Source organism: Egretta garzetta, unplaced genomic scaffold, assembly GCF_000687185.1.
Source record: "Egretta garzetta isolate BGI_Z169 unplaced genomic scaffold, ASM68718v1 scaffold23, whole genome shotgun sequence".
In the NCBI taxonomy this organism is placed as follows: Eukaryota; Metazoa; Chordata; class Aves; order Pelecaniformes; family Ardeidae; genus Egretta; species Egretta garzetta.
This window is the reverse complement of record NW_009259237.1, coordinates 3150865-3169528: the sequence shown is the minus strand read 5'-3', so window position 1 is coordinate 3169528 and position 18664 is coordinate 3150865. Positions and strand designations below refer to the sequence as shown.

General features: G+C 46.2%; 1 protein-coding gene across 1 annotated transcript in view; it reads left to right on the top strand.

Moving 5' to 3' along the window:
- Nucleotides 1-18664, top strand: part of KCTD15 (potassium channel tetramerization domain containing 15) — a 38581-nt gene that overhangs the window by 16611 nt on the left and 3306 nt on the right. Inside the window, exons 3-4 of the mRNA XM_009635919.2 lie at nt 7223-7367; nt 15228-15533. Coding sequence (XP_009634214.1) covers nt 7223-7367; nt 15228-15533 — 451 coding nt within the window. The remainder of the gene's footprint in view (nt 1-7222; nt 7368-15227; nt 15534-18664) is intronic.

The following is an 18664-nucleotide window of genomic DNA, read 5'->3' as shown; positions in this document are numbered from 1 at the left end:
AATTGTCCATGCCTTTGTTTTAACTACAAAATCCTTTACATATCTAATTTTGGTTTTTAGTGATGGTATAAAATAAAGAAAAAAAAAGTCCCTCCAGAACTCCCCAAGAATGATTCTGCATGGTAGATGATAATGTTCTTTCTGGATTATTGACTTTTAAAAATACATGTTGATACTATATAGACTAGCTCTGATCTATTGCAAAATAGATATTCTAGCCTGAACAGCAAAATATGAAGTATTAAATCTAGGTAATAGATCCTGCAGTTCCTTCAGGTGCTTAATAGTTAATGAGTGTAATATCCTTCAAAAGCACTGCAAAGTGAGCATATGGCTCAAAAAACTCCTATGGCATTCCAGGATCAGCGTTGAAAGGCAGGAACAGAAGGTTATAGGAATTGGAGATGGATAAACCTATTACCTTGTGAGTTACTTCCTCCATCCCTCTGCTGAGATCGGACTGTACTACTTGATGCTCTTGTTCAAAACGGAGAGAGGGGCTTGGGGGTTACAGGCTTTAGTATCTCCATTTGGTTCTCGCAGGTCAGTTTTGAATATCTGTGCTCGCTCACTTGTGCCACCAGGATTGATTGAGCAACGCCTGTACAGGGCCAGGCAGTGCCTGTAGGACACTGGCATCTGAGGCTGCCCTGCTCAAGTGCGGGTGCTCACCCTGCTCGTGTAGGAGTGGCAGGAGGAGTCAGCAGGGAGGGTGGCTCGAGCACGTGCGGTGCGGTGACTGAGCTGCCTAACACCACAGGCTTGATGCCTGCACTCCATTTGGGACTGGAAGCCAGTACCTGATTTGGGCTGGCTTATTTCAGAAACCCTCTTTGGGGCACCTCTCTGTGTCTTCAGGCACATGAACCGGACCCAAAGCACACATGGCTGCTTGGATTTCGTAGTTTGCAGAGCAGCAGTTTATACCCCCAATTTAAGACTCGCGACTCTCCCCACACACACATTTCCCCATTACTGTACAAATAAAAGGTTTAAAAGATGCTTAAAACAAAATTCTCCCCAGCTAAAACACCCTCCAAGCCAAGTGTATGCCTGAAGCAATCTGAGGTGGTCAAGATGTTATCTTTGCTTAAAATGGAAACTGTGGCAGAGCCCTAAGTGCGAAGCCTACACAGAGTTCTGCACCGTACCGCAGCTGGGTCGTGTGTGCACAGACGTGCGTTGTAGACAGTGCCTCTCCTTAACACTATTTTCCCCTAATTGGAGAAGGACTTAAAATCACTGGTCAGGTAGCAGGGTGTGAAGGTATGGTATAACCATACAACAGAGGTTTGTTTATGGACTTTCACGCTAATTATAGCTGAAGTTTTAAATTGAGGCAGATCAGAAAACCTGCTGCAGCTAGATGCAACCTTTAGCCACGTTCCTTGCTGTACAGGGCGTGAGTGAGCATGTGTCCTGGCAGAGACAACGTCTTAATGTCTCTCCCTCGTAACTACCATCAGGCCAGAAGGCAGAAGACACCCGTTTGATGCTCAGCTGGGTTATCCCTGTCCTCCTCTGGCCAGCCCTGCCTGCTTTTTGGATGGGTTGGGTGTTTTAATATACCTCCCTGGGGAAAGCAGCTGTAGGTGCTTTCTCCGTTACAGTTTTCTTTGCTGGGAACTTGTGCACAAACTCAATCAGTTTTAGAGTAAAAATGATGGAAATCCAAAAAACACTACTGTAAAGATCCAGCAGCACCATACACTGCCCACCCCAGACCATGATGCTGCAGCTGGGATGTTGCAGTGCCAGCCGAGAGCCGGCTCCGGGCACACTGGCACTGGGTAGGGCACAGCCCTTCCATCTGCTTTCTGCTTTGCTTTTCCATCAGTTACTTTCTTGCAATGGGACAAGTAACAGACTTACAACAGACGCAGCTCCGTGGGCAGCAGTGCCAGCCACAGTGTAAGGCGCTCGAGTCTCTCAAGCACCTCTACTCCAATTCACAGCATTTTTTCTCTTCCAAGCAGATAACAGTATCTATCCCTACCCACCTTGAGCAAATATCTAAGAGATAAGCAGTGCTGTTTGTGCTCGGCAGCAATGACTGGACTCTGCTCATACGCCTGGGATGCTTTGCTAACGTGTCCCGTGGGGCAGTTCCAGGTCATGCTCGGTGTCCCGGCTGTAAACAACCCTTTTCCTCCTCTCTGCGGCATTTCCCACAACTGCTGCCGCCTCCTCCTCCAGCTCCCCAGCAAGGCCCAACAGCCAAGTACAACTGACAGCCGCTGTATAAAACGCAGGGAGAGCTGCAGAGCTCGCGTCAGCTTCGCTGTGCGTTTGTGCTGAGCAGGAGGGTGCACGGAGGAGTGGCGGGTACAGGGGAGGGCACCGAGTGGAACACAGACCTGCGCACTTGCAGGACCCACAGTCAGGCATTTCTTTCTTCTTCCCCTCTCCTCCCATAAAATTAGGAAAGAGACACATTTTAATGACAGTTTGCTGAAATGTGCACTCCCTGCTGATTTGACATTGGGCAGAAAAAGTGTCTACAGAATCAATTTTTAATAAATGTAAACAACTAAATTATGAATGACAAAAATATCACTGAACAGTTAAATATTAATCATGTAATTACTTAAATTAATACTTTTAGTGCAATGTTGTGATACAGAGTTTTACTTACGCGGCGTTGCTGCACTGGCTGGGTGGGTGTGCAGGGGGGACGGGACCGCAGCAGCCCCCCTGGCTGCGGGGCTCAGGAGCAGAGGGCTCTGCTTGTGCTTGCTGCAGCCCCAGCTGCTGGCTGTCCCACAGGTCCCACAATACTGGGTGCTCCTCTTAAAGCCCCTGAAACCAGATGAAGAAAGAACTTCAGTTTCCTGTTCAAAAAGAGTGCTGTCAATAAAATGGCTAAACTGGCCCCAAACCAGAAAGCACACACACACCCCCCACCCAAACTCTCCTGTCCCTGTGTGCCGTTAAACCCCCCAACAGCAGGTGTGTGATGTGCAAAGCTGTGGCTGTGCTCAGTGATGATCTCGGGAAGACCAAGGGTGCTCCAAAGGAGCTGGGGTGCAAAAAGCCCTGGCTGCTTCTAAGATGAAGTTGGGTGAGTTTATGAAAGAGCTGGTGTGCTCCAAGTTTGGGGGCTAGAGTCACTGCCCTGTGGGCCTGCTCTGTGCTCCCATCTCAACAGGCACTGCAGGAACCTTGCGTGGTAGAAAATTGGTTGCAAGTGTTACAGGGGGGGTGTGGGTAGTAGCAGCAGCTGTCTGTAGGTACTTGCACACAGCACATGGCTTCCTCCCCTGCCCAAGAAACTAAGAAAAGAATTTACTGGCACTCTTGTCCTTGTGGGTTGGCTGGCTGCGTTGTTTGTTTTTAATCTAATAAAAGGAGATCTTAATATCATAGTAAAATTGGTACAAAGCTAGAAACTCGCCCCTCGGCATTTTGGCGAAACATTATTGAAAATGTAAAAGCCTTTAGCAGAAACAACAGAAGCACAAAGAAATTGTAGAAATAGGATCAACAGGTTGTGTTCTGGATGTTGGGAGGAGCAGGGAAGAGCATCTAGCTGGGGCTCAAGGTGCCAGCGAGACCCACTAAGCTGGAGGCCTGATGTGGCTCTGCTCCTCAGGGATGTGATGCAGCGGTGGCCGGGAGCAGGGGCCCTGCGAGGGTCGGGGTGGGCAGCACTGCAGAGCGGTGGCTGGGCGGTAGGGAACAGCACATTGCTGGGAGGGACAGAGCAACTGAGGAGGAGAAACAGACGGCTGGGAAGAGCTGTGCACTGGGAAGATGGTATGAGCACAGCGGGACCTGGCCAGGGAGGTGGAGGCAATGGAAAGGCAAGCGTGCCATCCTTGGGTTTGCAGCTAGTTGGATTGGTCCTGGCTCAGTCTGCTCCCTGTCTGGAAATTAAATCTTGTACAGAAATTTTGAGAGTGTTACTAGATTAGTAAGTGAAGCATCTCGTGCAAAAGGTGGGAATGCTGAAGAAGTGATCATTGCTCAGACTCACCCATTGCTGTAGGATTCAAGTGCAGCTCTTCTTGCCTCATCTCTGTTTTCGTGTGCCTTCCACCTCTTCACAAACATCACTAGAAGCACCGTTCCTGTGTGCCATAAGCAAGTGCCTCCTGAAAATACCATTACGCAACTTGTTCACCAGTACAGTACCAGGCAGCATGAACACTCATAAAAACAACCATTTTCGGGGTGATAACTGCCCAATCTGAGAGCTGCAGCTGCTCCCCACAACTTTGACTCACATCACATGGCAGGGCGCTGGAGGAAGCAGCTTCCTGAGGCTGCCAGCCAGGTTGGTACCTAATTTCTGATTGAACATCAAGTTTACGCAGTGCAAAACCATTCCCATCCCCTCGCACTTGCTGACTTCCTGGCTCTCTGACAGCCTGTGCATATTTTGCGTCCACACTTCGGCGTGCAGCATTTTGTTCTGGCCACCCAAGACCCATTTGCTGAGCGCATCAGGTCCCAGTGGGGCTTGTGGTGCTGCCCCCGGCCGCTGTGCTCTTTTCCATGGCTTCATACATGATGAGTAACCCTGTCAGGTGAATTTTTGTTTTGAAGCTACCATTTGAGTTCACTTTTTGCTCTCAGTGTTGCATTTTCTGATGGACTTTCTACAGGTATGGTTTATAGTGGCAAGAAGGAAGAAGCAGGAACGCTTTTGGCACACAGTGTTACAACAGGCTGCAGTGAAGTTGGTTCTTGGAACATAGCAGCCCCCTAAAATGTTAAATAAATCCTTAAACTACTCATCACTCTGTTTTTGGGGTGGCAGTTAAGTCTTTCAACACTCTGCAAGTTTCTTTCCCCAGCAGTAATTTCGCTGGTGAAGAAATACAGCTCAGGGCACTGCACAAAGGCCTCAAAATTCATGTTTTGTTTTCATTACCAAAAAAATGCTTCACTACATTAAAGAGCAGCCCATTAAAATTTTGTACCCTGTTTTCCCTGCACCCTGTCATCGTTGGCAAACCTTCCCCCATACGCGCGGCAGAGCCAAACAGCAGCTGGCGTGTTGCTTTTTCAGACTTCACAGAGAAAGGGCAGCAATGGGGATAAGGTTTAAGCCACAGCCCAGCTTGTTCAGGTGTAAGATCTCAAAACTTTCAATAGCTGTGCAAATATACTCAATAAATGTACCGTGCTGAACCTTAAGCTGCTCTATCAGTGTTTCCTCTGCTTTCAGTCTAACCCAGCACAGCACTCTGGCTCATGTGCATGTCTAAGGAAATAAATTAACTGTCTGGTTCCTGGAATAAAATTTAACACTGTACAAAGCAATATATTTAACCGTCTTGGGCAAATAGCCCTAAAATAACAACAAGAAAGAAAATAATGCATTACTGGAGGCTTACCGAACCTTGGGATTATATAAATTAAATGTTGCAGCGTGAACTGGATGGTGTTTTCTGATACCGTTGAAAAGCTAGAGGTTGAAGAAAAACAGTACACGTATTATAATTAGGGTTTAGGGGAGCATTTGGTTATTCTCATAAGTAACTCAGACTAGCTGAATGCTGACACGGACACAAGAGCAGGCAGTAAAACCTGGAGCTTGCTTAAGAGGGCAGAAAGGTTTTTAGCTGAATTCAGTGGGGACTTGCTAAGTCCAGTTTTATTTAATATCTCCACAGTTAATTTAGAAATAAACGGCACGTTAATTAAATTTGCAACTAAATTAGCAAGTTAGAAGATCAGATCGAGGTGCAGCTGTCGAGAGCAAATCTCACCGTCTTGCATGAACCCACAGCCCAACGCAAGCGGCGTGGGGCACAGCTGGAAGCAGCAGCACTGGAGGCAGTGGCAGGGGACCAAACCTGCCCCTTCCCATCGCCAAGGTGGGCACACACCTTCCCCAGCCAGGCTGAGGTCTCTCGCATCCTGCTGCTGGGCCAGAAATCTTGGGGTGGGGCGGTGATGCTGGAAGGAGGGAGGCAACGAGGCTGTGGCATTTGCCAGCAGTGCTGGCCATTGCCTTTGGCAGGGCTTGGTGAGCTTGCTATCCACAGCAGGGGAAAGCCCTGCCCTGGTCACAGCGAGGGACGGGGGGGATTGCATAGCCAAGTCAAAGGGACAGCTCGACAGTGAAATCCAGCAGGCTGCCAGATAGTCTCTCGGGGAAATGGAGGAGTCCTCACTGGCAGGGTTATTTAAGACTCGACTTTGAAACACGAGACACTGCAGTTGGGAACAATGCTGCACTGTCAGAGAGATGGACTCAATTACTTAATAGGTCGTTGCTGTCTGTCTCCTGCGATTTTCCTTTCAAGAACATATATTCAGCTGGGTTATTTCTCATGGGAAGACAAAGTGTTCTGCAAGAAGCCAGGCGTTTGAAGGGGAGAGGCAGGAGGAATGGCAGCCAGGCAGATGCCCGGTTTGCTTTCTGCAGAGCATGCTCCTCAGGACATGGAGAAAGCTGGAGTGATGTAGCTGATGGGGTATTTTGGTCCTGTAACCAGCTGATCCCCCGGTCTCATAGCGCTCACTTCCTTTTTTTTGCTCATGAAAGATTTGCCATGTTTCTTTCTTCTACCAGACTCTGATCCCCAGGACTGCTGGTGGTGAGACTGTGGTGCCACAGGCAGTGGTGCAGATGCTGCACGGGCCATTGGTTGCTGGTTTGCCAAAACATTCAGCATTGAATGGCCACTTACCCAGCACTGACAGGTCCATACAGCTCATCTCTGTGTATGGGTGGCCTCTCTAGCAAGGAAAGGCTTTGATGGCGTTTGATCAAAATGACAGCCAAGCTGGAGGAAAAAGCTCATGGCCAGGAACCCATCTCCAAGTAACCATTCGGTCCTCCGTTAGCAGGACATGGTAGACAGGGATGTATAGGAGAGCCAGTGACGCATGTTCTCACCAAAATTTCTCTGCCAGCCGTGGGGTGAGCGTTTCACGGGCACTTTCCTTGTTGGGGTCATGGGCCTAATTCAGGGCCCTGATTCAGGGCAGCACGAGGTTAGCCCTAGGGCAGCTGCAGGGCTCTCAACTGCTGGTGTGCATGCCTGTGTCTGCACGTGCACACACGCTTCGTGCGTGAGAGCGTGCGGGTGCACACATGTGTCTAAGGCATCTATCTTTGTGCACTTTTTTTGTCACCAAATTAAAATACTGCGTTACCTTATGCACATTGAATTGATGCAACTAAATCGGCTGGATGTTCTTAAGCCCTGAGGGTATAATGAGATTTTGTCTCTTTTGCCCATTTCTTTTTCTTTTCTTTTTTCAGAATAAGTCGTCTGTTTAATGGCACAGAGCCTATTGTCTTGGACAGTTTAAAACAACATTATTTCATTGATCGAGATGGTGAAATTTTCAGATATATATTAAGCTTCCTAAGGACATCCAAGCTACTGCTCCCAGATGACTTTAAGGTAAGGAAAGCTATAGTCTGCAATCCATTTTTTCTTCCCATTCTGTCATCTGTTTCGGTGCAGGTTGGTTTGCGTGCTTGACCTAAACACACTTAACTAAACGTTGCTGTTTATTGTTAGGATTTTTAGTACTTGTGTATTACGCCAGGGATGCTATTATTTAATAAATGGACCAATGGTTGTCATGGATACCATAAAAAGTTAAACGATGAAGCTTACGGCTAAATCAGTTTTTCTAAACTAATTGTATTTTCTCACATTTTTAGCTTATTTATCAGAGTATAACAACAATTAAGAAACAACATCAGCAACTAGCACTTACCAGGGTTTAATGCTCAGAATCTGAAAGAAATGTTTTAAATTTGATTCTTAGAGGGCTTAAATTGTATAAATCTTCTTCTTGTTGGTATAGAAAAGAAACACTCTTAAAGAAGCCCGTGAGGATTTGTGTTAGATATAACCAATGCAGATACTTTGATTTCAGGAAGTAATCTTTTACACAATTTATGAATGTCAAAATATTCTTGGGAGATGGAATTTACTGAGGGTTTTTTAATGAGCGCTGCATGTTTTCTATGAAATAATGGCGCTGGTTGTTGCTTTGCAAATCCCGATTGTTTAAACGCTCTCCTCCTAGCCTTGTTTGTTTGGGTTTGCACTTACAAAACTTGCAACATTGTCATCCTTATGTATGAAAATTAGAAGACAAAAGTGTCCAAACTGTAGATGACAAGATTCAACAAAAGCACTAAGTCCAGGATGAAATGATGAATAAATTGGAATGGCAATGGGGATCTGCTCAGAGTTAGAGGACATGGAGCGTTGCTGGAGAGGAAAGTTCCCGTGCCGTGCAGTAAGATTTCACTTGGCATGTTAGACTAGGTAGGCAAGATACGGAGTCCATCCAGATTTGTGGTTGCTGTGGTGGCTTTAGCTTTGGAGTACAGCTGATCCTCATGGTATGAACAGCTCCTCAGCCATTCTTGCTTACGTTATGAGTATTTGGCCCAGCATAGGAGCATTTACAGTTAATGTTGAGCAGACACACTGTGCGATGGGAGCACACATCTAGTCCCAAGGCAGGGAGAAGTTTTGGCATTCACGGGTGATTTTGGAGCTCCAACCCCAGAAGCACTGTCCTGAGCATTGGTCTTTCTGAGGAGCAGCGGGCAGGCCGGGGAGGCTGGCCTGTGGGCTGGGGTGCTGTGAAGCAGGGTGAGAGCCAGAGCACTAAGGGATGGACGTGGGAAATGCTTTTTATAGAGAACTGAGAGAAAATGGACAGGTAGGAGTGAAGCTAGAGACCAGACCAGTTTTGTGGACCATAAGGTGGACCAAGTAAAAGGGGGGTGGATGGAGACGTTGTACAGGTGAAATGCCAGAGAGGTGCTTTTAGCGGCAGCATTTTGAATTCTCTGGTGGGACAAGAAGGTGTGAGAAGAGAGGGTAGAAGAGACGCAGTTCAAGCTCATCCTGGCCTCGACCAGCATCCAGATTTCAGAGGCGCTGTGAAACAAAACCAGCAGGATTCGGCAAGAGCCTGGAGGTGAGAGTGCTGGTGGATGCCAGGAACTTGTCTGCGCAGTGAGCCGCTGGCAGGGCTGGGAGAGACTTGGGAGAGCCGGCGCTGTGCCCGGGCTCTGTCCGTTGTTCCAGACCATCTCTTTGCATAGGGTTAACTGTATTTTAGTTAGTTCCTCCCTGGGAGAGCTTTAGAGCAAACCCCAGGCTAATGAGGGCTCAAGAACAAAGCAAAGTATTGCTAGGTAGGGAGTAACTAAATAAAAATGCGTAGAAGAATGCGCTGCAAAGCTATATTAAAACTGCATTGTAAACGGATTTGACTTCACAGAAATCGTGTAATTTTACCAGCATGATTAAAGTGACAGAAGACAATAATCAAAGGCAGCAAATGGAATCACTTGGTGTTTCTAAATGCAAAACTCTATTTAAGGTATAAAACCTGACAGGTTTTCCAGTGAGACTTGCATTAAATGTTCTTTATGTCAAACAAAGCATTATCAAGTGTTTTGAATATTTATTAGTTTTTACCCCTTAATTTAATCAAGCAGTTTATTAGCCTCAAGGTTTAGCCAAGTTGCTTTTCAACTTGAATTGCTGCTCAGATGGTTATTTTGGAAAGTTTGGAATGTTGGTACCACACCAGCCTTATTGTGTTTGCTATTTAAGTGTTGTTTTCAGACTAAGTTAACACTGAAATGCAGAGAAAGTGGGGTATGTGTTCCTAGGCTAGTGATTCTTTATTATCAAGTCTGACTGGTGTGTTTACAGTGCATATTAATTACACTTCCAACTACTAATAAGCCAGAACTTGAAATGTTTAGTATCTGACAGGTCGCCCTGCTGAAAGCAACACTCTAATAGTACATACAATTTTCCTGGGTTTGGGGGATTTTAAGCCACATGAAGTATGCTGAGAAATTACTATGAGTTGTTTGGCTCTGTTCTCCTTCGCAGCCAGCCTGCGCTGAGGGAGCCGATGGTGAGCAGCCCAGAGCTGCTTACAGCTCCCTCTTCCTGCACCCATCCAGAGCCCCGCATGTGGGACCACGACACCTTGAGCAACAAATGTCCTTGAGCAGAGCATGGAGCCAGCACCCCCCAGGCTGCCACGCTGCTGGGTTAGGCTGCCCTCCTCGGCAGCCCAAATATTCTTTGCCTTGACCCCCCCTGCCATCAGAGGTGTTTCCCCAGGACATTTATGAGCAGCATCTGTCCCCTTCGCTGCCAATACATAACTTCATGCAAAACCAGGATCTATCGTACCTCATTATTTGAGATTCACTCCCTGCTTAGAGATCATCAAACAAAAGTAGACATAGGCAGTGTGTATATTATTACTCCATCTCAAGGAGGGGAGGAGCACAAATGCGCAGGACATCCGAGTTTCATATGGATTATAGAGGTCACCTGTAGCACCGGAACCACCAGGCCAGCACACTAATTTATTAATACCGTCTTAAAATTAGTGTGCTTGCATCTAACTTCAAGTGCTCTCAAACTGACCTTAGCAAATGGCACAGTTGTCATCGTAGAAGTGAGCAACTTTCTCTTGTAGCCAGGAGTCAGATCTTCACAGCACTAAAATACAAAAGAAACGTTGAGTCAGGATGACAGTTTGTTGTCTCATATAACAAAGAATAACAAGTGAAAAATGGGCAGAAAGAGCCATTTCAGCCTGTGCAGGAGGAGCCGACATTAGGTACAAAAATAAAGGACCTCTTCAGTACTGAGAGAACAGCATCAGGTTCACGGGAGATGCGGTTTTACAGTTTCTGTTGGCTGTCTCTGCCTGTGGTTAGCGGATCTTTACTGACCCACTGGCACTGATGTCGAAACAGCAGCACCACTGGCCTTGCAGTCACACTTCCCGTCTCCTCCCCAGGAAGATGTCACCCTTGTCAGAGGTGAATGCAGAATTTAGCCAACATGAAATCCACCAGAGAAAAAGCTTTTCTACCAAATTGTGAGCAGAATATTATTTTGTGAAAGGCAAAAAGCTGCATCTTTGAAGATCTGTTTACCTTTCCTATGAGATCTAAATGTTGTCCAGAAGTGGTGGGTGGAGAAAGGCTGTGTGCATCCCACCTGGCTATCTGCTCCCTTTTCCAGGTGACCTGACAGAACTTCCTCACTAGTTTCTACAACAGCCACAAGAAGTCGAAGGGTCATGGTAGCTCATGAAGGCTTTTTGTGGTACTTTACAGCAAAATCAGAGGCTGGACTGTCCATTTCCCCTTTCAGTCTAGCAAGGAACACTCTTGATTCCCTGGAATCAAGATTCCCTGATGGGAATCACCTTTGGAGTAAAGCGATTTTCCTTGGCTAAACACAAGCAGCTCCATTAGCTACCATACACAGGCAGCCCACATGATTCTGGGCTGTACTGCCACAAGGTACGCTGCTGTTAAGAGGTTGGGAAGGTAGGGAAATAATCCTTAGAAGAAATGGGAGATGCATCATAGTCCTGCAGGACAAGGAACTCCTGGATACCGTACAAAATGTGGGATGCTGCCTGCTGCTCAGCCACACTGCATTGATGCCAGGGCTGGAGCCCCCATGGGAGAGGGTGCAGTATCTGCATGCACTTAGCAGTGCCTGGGACAGAAGCTGAACCAGGTTGCTCTGAGGCTGAGTTTCAGTGAAACTCTGTGCACTTTGCTGCTGTTCTAGGCAGTTAACACCTTGTAGCTACTCCTGTGCCTGCTTCAGCAAAACGTGCCTCTTCTGGATAGGTCTGGGAAGATTCATGTCTGTGTCTGCCTTTGGTAACTTATCAAAATGAGCAGCACGGATATGTTTTCTTGCAGCTCCTGTGGCACCTCCATGGCGAGGTCCCTCGTGGGTTGACTACTACTTCGTATTTCATTTTAAACTTTTGCAAGTCATCAGGGTAGGATTTTATACCTACAGTGCAAGGATGGAAATACCTATGTCAGTATTACCTGGGCATCCTGAGTATCCTGTGTAGACAATCCAGAGCTGGGCATCGCTTTCAGTCCGGTCGCAGCCGCACAGTACTCCAAATGGTGTATAAAACCTGCACGAGAAGATCATGTACTTAGCGGTGTGTTGAGTCCATTACCCTGCCCTAGCACAGGACCCCCAACCTGTGAACCATTTATTCTTTGTTCCTAGTTTTGCAAAATCCTCTTCCCTCGCGGAATACATTGTCAAATTCTGTAGCGGTGCCCGAGTCACTCGGTGCAGAAACTCCAGATGTCCTGTCCAGGAGCCGGAGCAGGTCAGGGTGGTGGGGCAGGCTGTGAGGGTGGTGGCTGGTCAAGGGCAGCTTGCAGTATGCGGAGTGGGGGTCACAGGAAGTGTCCCTTCCCAGTGCTATCACTGGTGGACAGCCATGAATTTTCTCTTCTTGTTCCTAGCAGAAGATGCTTTTTATCCCCTCCGCTTGTTACAGCGTAACAAATTCCCTTTATTGCCACTGCCTGGTAACAACCAGGCGCCCAGACTCCCTAACGCCGCACGTGTGTGTTGCCTCTTTGCACCAGCACGCCTCAGATCTCCAGCTTCTGTTACAAATCTCTTCCTTCGGGTGCAAAACCCTTTCCAGCATATTTGTGCTCAACCCAGGTATGGAATGGGCACGGAGTCTTGCTTTAAAAACAAACCTGAGCAGCTAGGCTTAAGCCAGGCAGTTTATGACTGGGTGCATCCCACTGAGCACAGCGATGCTCCAGCACAGCTCTGGTTTCCACACGGCCATCAGAAGCATGGCTGTGTCGTTCTGGGAACCGTAGTGGAAAAGGTGCGTCATCGGAGCAGCTGGTTGTCCTATCACAAAGCAATATCAAAATATAAAATTTATCTTGTTTATTTACAACAAATGATGGCTAGCAGGAGTCACTATAGAGCTGCAGTTGATGCGGTGGGCTAACAGCTGGCTGTGAGGGAGGTAGAGGTGGTGTGGTCCTGGATTTGTGTGCCTTACAGCATTACTGTCTTGGCCCAGGGGTGCTGGGCCATTGGACTCCCGTGATTCAGGATACTGTCAGCCTAGTCCAAAGCCCAGTGAAGTCAGTTGAGAAGGCTCTCATGAATGTAATGGGCTTTGCATCCAGCCTCAGGAGCACTGTACTACCTCCTTACTTTCAGAAATGAAGGACTGGTTTTTATATGGCTGTACACCTCCTCTGGGTTTTACTGTTGAGTTTTCTTAGCACATATTCAATTGATTGACCTTACCAGTAATATGTTATTTTATAGTGACTGTGAACACGGATATTCTAAAACTGTTTTTTCAGAACCTATTGAAAACAGTGGGAGACTTTCCATTGCCTTCAGTAAGCTCTGGATGCTCCCATTCACTCTACAGCATTACATTACATTTTTCCTTAGCGTTGCATGTTTTCCTTTGCTCAAAAAAGAGATACATGGGACCAACAGATGCCCAGTGAACGTTTGGTATCTCCCTGCACGGCAGTTAAGTGGTGGACTGTGTAACTCCAGTGACCCGCACAAAGAAGATTTCAGAAAGTTTGGGGCATGGGATGTTTTTTTAATTTAGGCCACTAATCCCCATAGGTTTAAACCAATCCCATGCTCAGTAATGCTGATTTGGGGGGAGCGGGGGAGATACCTTCCATCAGAGGATGAGGCTTTTTCTTGCATCTTCCTGTTGTTTTTCATCTTCTGTCTCCTTCCTGCGAGTGTGTTTGTTGCCTTCATTTCTTCCCGTTTGCTGTTATCACCCTTTTCTCTCTTTCTATGGTCCTTTTTTCCTCCTTTAGTGGTGCGCATATTGCCCCAGCCTTAACAGACATCAAAGAGATGTAAAGGTTGGGATGCCCCTTTTATAACGTGATAACCCTGCTGGTGTCACTGTGAATATTCATACATCTCCAGGCTGTAGGCAGCCCTGGGGTGAAGGAGCACCTCTCCACTACCGGTGGTGGGTCTGTGGTGCCAAGTTTGAACACAGCTAACTGCTTTGGTTCCATAATATCCTGCAGCAGCAGATTTTACAGGTTAATTCCAAGCTGCTATGAAGAGTCACACCTTTTTGTGCTGCACGTTCATTGGCCTTTGATCCCCCCTCTTCCCTGAGTCCTGGAGCAACAGCGCTGCTGTTACTTTTCCTGTAATTTTGGTGCCCATTTCTTGATTACTTCTTGTCATGCCCTTCTTTCCAGCTTAAATGATTCCAGTCATTTCACTCCTGTGATTATTCATTTCATTTCATTGCAGTGGTGGAGAATTGGCCTTTTATGTCCAGGTGTTGACCTACAGCATGCTCCACAAAAGTCACGTAGCATACCTGCGGTGCAGCATTTCCATCTGTAAACAGGCGTAAGAGCCAGGAAGCCAAACGGCAGGTCTTTGGAGAGAGGAGCTGGTGCTGTGCTCTTGTTGCTCCTCTTCCCTTCAGGAGGTTGAAGGAGGTGGTGAGGCCGGTGTAAGCAAACCCGCCCTGGGTGCTTCCCCCTCCCTTTCTTCTCTGGCTTGGTCCGGTGGGCACTGCTGCCTCCTTGGGTCTGGGGGGGCTGCTGACACCCTTTGCCTCACCATACTGTCATGCATTTAAGCTGAGGTGCAAAGATCTGTTGGAAATCTGAGGAAACGTTATTAATGGGGATGTGCAGAAGACATCTCAATCAGTGAACTGGGAATTGGATCAAATTGGGAATTTGAATTGCCCAAAGCCCCAGTGAGGTGATGGACAAATGGCTGGGAAGAACGGTTTCTTTTAAGTTGTTGGTGTGCGCAGCTGAGCTCCCAGCCAGTGGGATAGTCACTGCCTCCGTATAAATTACCGGGCTCCAAAGTACATTTTAAATACATGAATAATCATGAAACACAGGGAGCAGCTGAGCTGCTGCAGCTGAATTTCAGACTCAGCAAAGACAGGTGAGAAGTGAAGCTGAACTGACATCTCCATCTCGTAACATGTGTGCGAGAGGTGACAGCGAAGCTGGAGATCTGCTGTAAGATCAGAAGTGAATATCTGAGGCCAAGAGTGCAGATTAGGGCTCAGGAGATCTCCTCTTACATGAGCAGGCTTTGCTTGTTGCAGCCAGTTATTTTGATTTCTTAATCCAAAAGTAAATCCTTCTGGCATTGAGCTTGTGGGATAATAAATGAAAGAATAATTCAGTGCAATGGGAACTTCACGGTCAGCTCAAATAGATTCAACACCCAAACAGTGTGGTTTTCTGTGTAGGTGTCAGACGAAGACAAAGTGTGTGGATACCTGTTGCCTTTGCACTCTTGCTGACAATACATAAGCCTAAGTAGGTCAAACAGGAACAATACTAATTTTTGAAAGAGAACTATAAGCATTTCTAGTTTCTCTCTCTCCCTCTCTTCTTTTTTTTTCCCCAGGACTTTAATCTTTTATATGAAGAAGCAAAGTATTACCAGCTGCAGCCAATGATTAAGGAACTTGAGCGATGGAAACAAGAGAAAGAACAAAGGAAACATTTCCAGCCTTGTGACTGCTTGGTCGTAAGAGTGACTCCAGATCTGGGGGAAAGAATTGCATTGAGTGGGGAGAAAGCTTTAATAGAAGAGATCTTCCCAGAGACTGGGGACGTCATGTGCAACTCCGTAAACGCAGGCTGGAACCAGGACCCTACCCACGTTATTAGGTTTCCTTTGAACGGATACTGCCGGTTGAATTCAGTGCAGGTAATGGCCTTTCGGTGCTGGCTCATCTGTTTGCTGGGGTGGTTTTTTATTATTTTTTGTTCAATTATATGCAAATTATTTGCTTCTGCCCAATTACCTTCAGTGCTTATACTGCAAGGAGACATTTTCTGCCTGGTGAGATCACAGTCTTTCAGGTTTTCCTAAGTCTAAGCAGAAAAATAGATTTAGATTTTGTGTATGTTAGTGCCATGCTGGTCTCATAATGGTGTTATACTGATAAATGCTAATTTTTTCATCAATGTATAGCCCGCAGCAGGTTTTTTTTTCCTCCAAAGTGCCCCCAGGAAGAAAGAGAGAGTTCCAAAAACTACAAAAAAAAATCTCCACACCATTTTATAGAAAATGCAACAATGTGTAAATGCATAATTTATGTCTCACTCATAATTAAATGATGGTGCCTGCGGGATGGACTTAAAAAAATTGATCTCTGCACTTTTTTTTTTTTTCAAAAGGATGTTCTATAAAAATTGCCCAGAGTATTTTAAACAAAATGTATTTCATTTTATACTCAGAGTTTTGACATTAGGTTTAAAATTAAACATATGAAACAAAAGAAGATAACTGGACAGATAGGTGGATGGCAGTGGAAATAAATATGTGGCTTGTGTCTTGGCAGCAGCCTTATGGGCAAGAAATGCCATTTCACAGGGGATCACCGCCACTGCGGCCAAAGCTTTGGTGTTGTAGCTGTCCTTGGGCTGCGGAGAAGGAGCAGTGTTGATGATGCTGTTAACTTCTGCCTTAATTAACAAGGGCAAAACAGAGCTCTTGGTTTGTGCATGTACGCCATGAAAATATGCTGCAAATACTTGTATTATGGAAAGTGAATATATAGGGGAATACTTCCAAAGTTACACTCCCCTGCAGAGGTGCTAACTGGGCTGTGGGGAATGCCTTAGTGGTCTTGATAAACTCCCCTGTGGGCACATAGCTGCAGAAGACCCAGCCCGTGGGACAGGCTGGCCAGACAGTTTTGGGGGGAAGGTGTCAGAGCAAGGGAGGGCAAGAACCCAGAGCCCTTCCTTACCTGTGGTGTTACTACACAGCAAGCCAAGGCGCCCTCCGTCTCCCGAGTTGCCAGCTGAGAACCTTTCCGGGAGACCTGCGGATACCAGGGTGCGCAAAGGTGGATGGAGTCGTTCTAACAACCTGCATTTGACTCTGACACCTCCCTCCTCGGGGCAGCACCCCCTGCTGCACCCTGCACCAGCAGACGCTTTTGTCTGAACCCATTCTAAACCCAGCTGGTTTTGGTGATTTTTGGTTCCAGACTCCCAAGTGGTTTATTTGGTTGAACTTTAACAGTCTGATGCCTGTGGTTAGTTTTGCACAGTCCTTAGCGATTTCACATTTGGCAAGGTTTAGAGTGGGCTGCCCCAAAAATAGAAGGCTGGAGGTGGGCTGGAGGCAGATCTGTTTGCTGGCAGTGGGAACAGCGATGAATACGTCGCTGTGCTGGGTAGAGAAGGGAGCAGCTGCAGTTTAGCTAAAGTGAGCGCATAGGGAAGCGTGTTCGTGTCTCAGCCACGCCGTCCACGCGATGCCGTGAGATGTGTGCAAGAAATCAGAACAACTGAAACAACAAAGGGTAACCGCGAGCCACTGACGGCCTCCGCACTGCGAGCAGCCACTCAAAGCACTGGGTGCCCACCTGGCTTGGCACTTGGCTCTGTTTTATCCGAAGTAGCATAGTGGTAGGAAATGTGTGCTTGTAGTAAAAGCTGAATGCTAATTATTGTTGTTATTTGAATGTGTTTTGAATTTGGTCAAAATTCAGACAGAATCAAAGAGTCTCTTCACAGGTTCATGTTGTGGAAAAAAAAAAATTCTGTCAAAGAGTCTACAGTCTAAGTAGTATTATTAAATTACATCATTTTACTAAATTACATAATTTTACTGTATAATTAATAGAAAGTGTTTTCAAACACTTTCTGGAAAATGATGCATTTCTGACACCAAAGGCTGATGAAATCAGCAGCTAATTATCATGGGCTCTGATGGACTCTGGTCAGCACATAGGCACTGCCCGCCCCTTCCCAGGATTTTTTGGCAAAACAGTATTACATCAGAAGTTGGAGGTACAGTGAAGTGAATGCACAGACTTAAGCAAGATCGGTTGGAAGGGGCAGTGGCTGGAAGAGCAGAACCATTTCCAAAGAATCTCCTAAGAGAACGATGCGGTAAGTCTGCGGGCTGTCTGCCGAGATACATCTCTTCAGTCTCCCTGTGCCCTGCTGAATGTATTTGGTAGCAGAACTGCAATGCTTACAAATTCTTTGGATCTTTGGAAAATATTTTCATTAAATGTTTTGTGTCAAGAACTGTGCATATAAGCCAAGGAATGTCAACATTGAGTAGGTAGTGGCAGCCAAAAACGATACAGTATCTCTTAATTTAACACCCATTTGTAATTACATAGAAGTGTAGAGTTTTCTTAAGACTGACACCATTTTTTTCAACTCCTTGCAACAAGTTCTGGTGAGATACTTGATCTTACCTTAGAAAATTCTGTGACGCTTGTGTATATTGAACACCGAGTCTTCATAATTAAGAACATACTCATTAGTATTCTGCAAAATTTAAATGAAATGCAGTAAGTGAAAGTATCATGTTTCTATTTAAAAAAATCTTCCAACAAAATCAGATGTGCTTGGAATACTGGAAGACAGAGTATATGAAATCCTAGCCCAAATCCTCTATTTAATATTGTGTGTGTGTGTTTCCCTATACGTAGGAGAATCACAGCTGACACTCATTTACTTTTTGGCATATTCTCTTTGGAGATTTACAGGAAAGTAGCTCTGATGTGATTGAGAGACGCTTACTGGTTTCCCTCTGTATCTTACCTTCAGAGAAAGTAACGTGCATGGAGCCAAATTCACTAAATGGCGTTTAAAACTGTTGGTGTTCATCATGCCGTTTAGTCTTGTGCGCGCACCGGCGCATACAAACCAGAGCTCAGCGCAAGCTCAGCGCACATGGAAGCAGCCTTTAGGAGCCTTTTCCCACAGACCTGAGGCTCAACTGCATCCAAGTTACACTTAAAACTCGACAATATTTAAACATTCTCAGCATTGTTTACTGGATTTGGCCTGTTTTGTTTCCTGCTG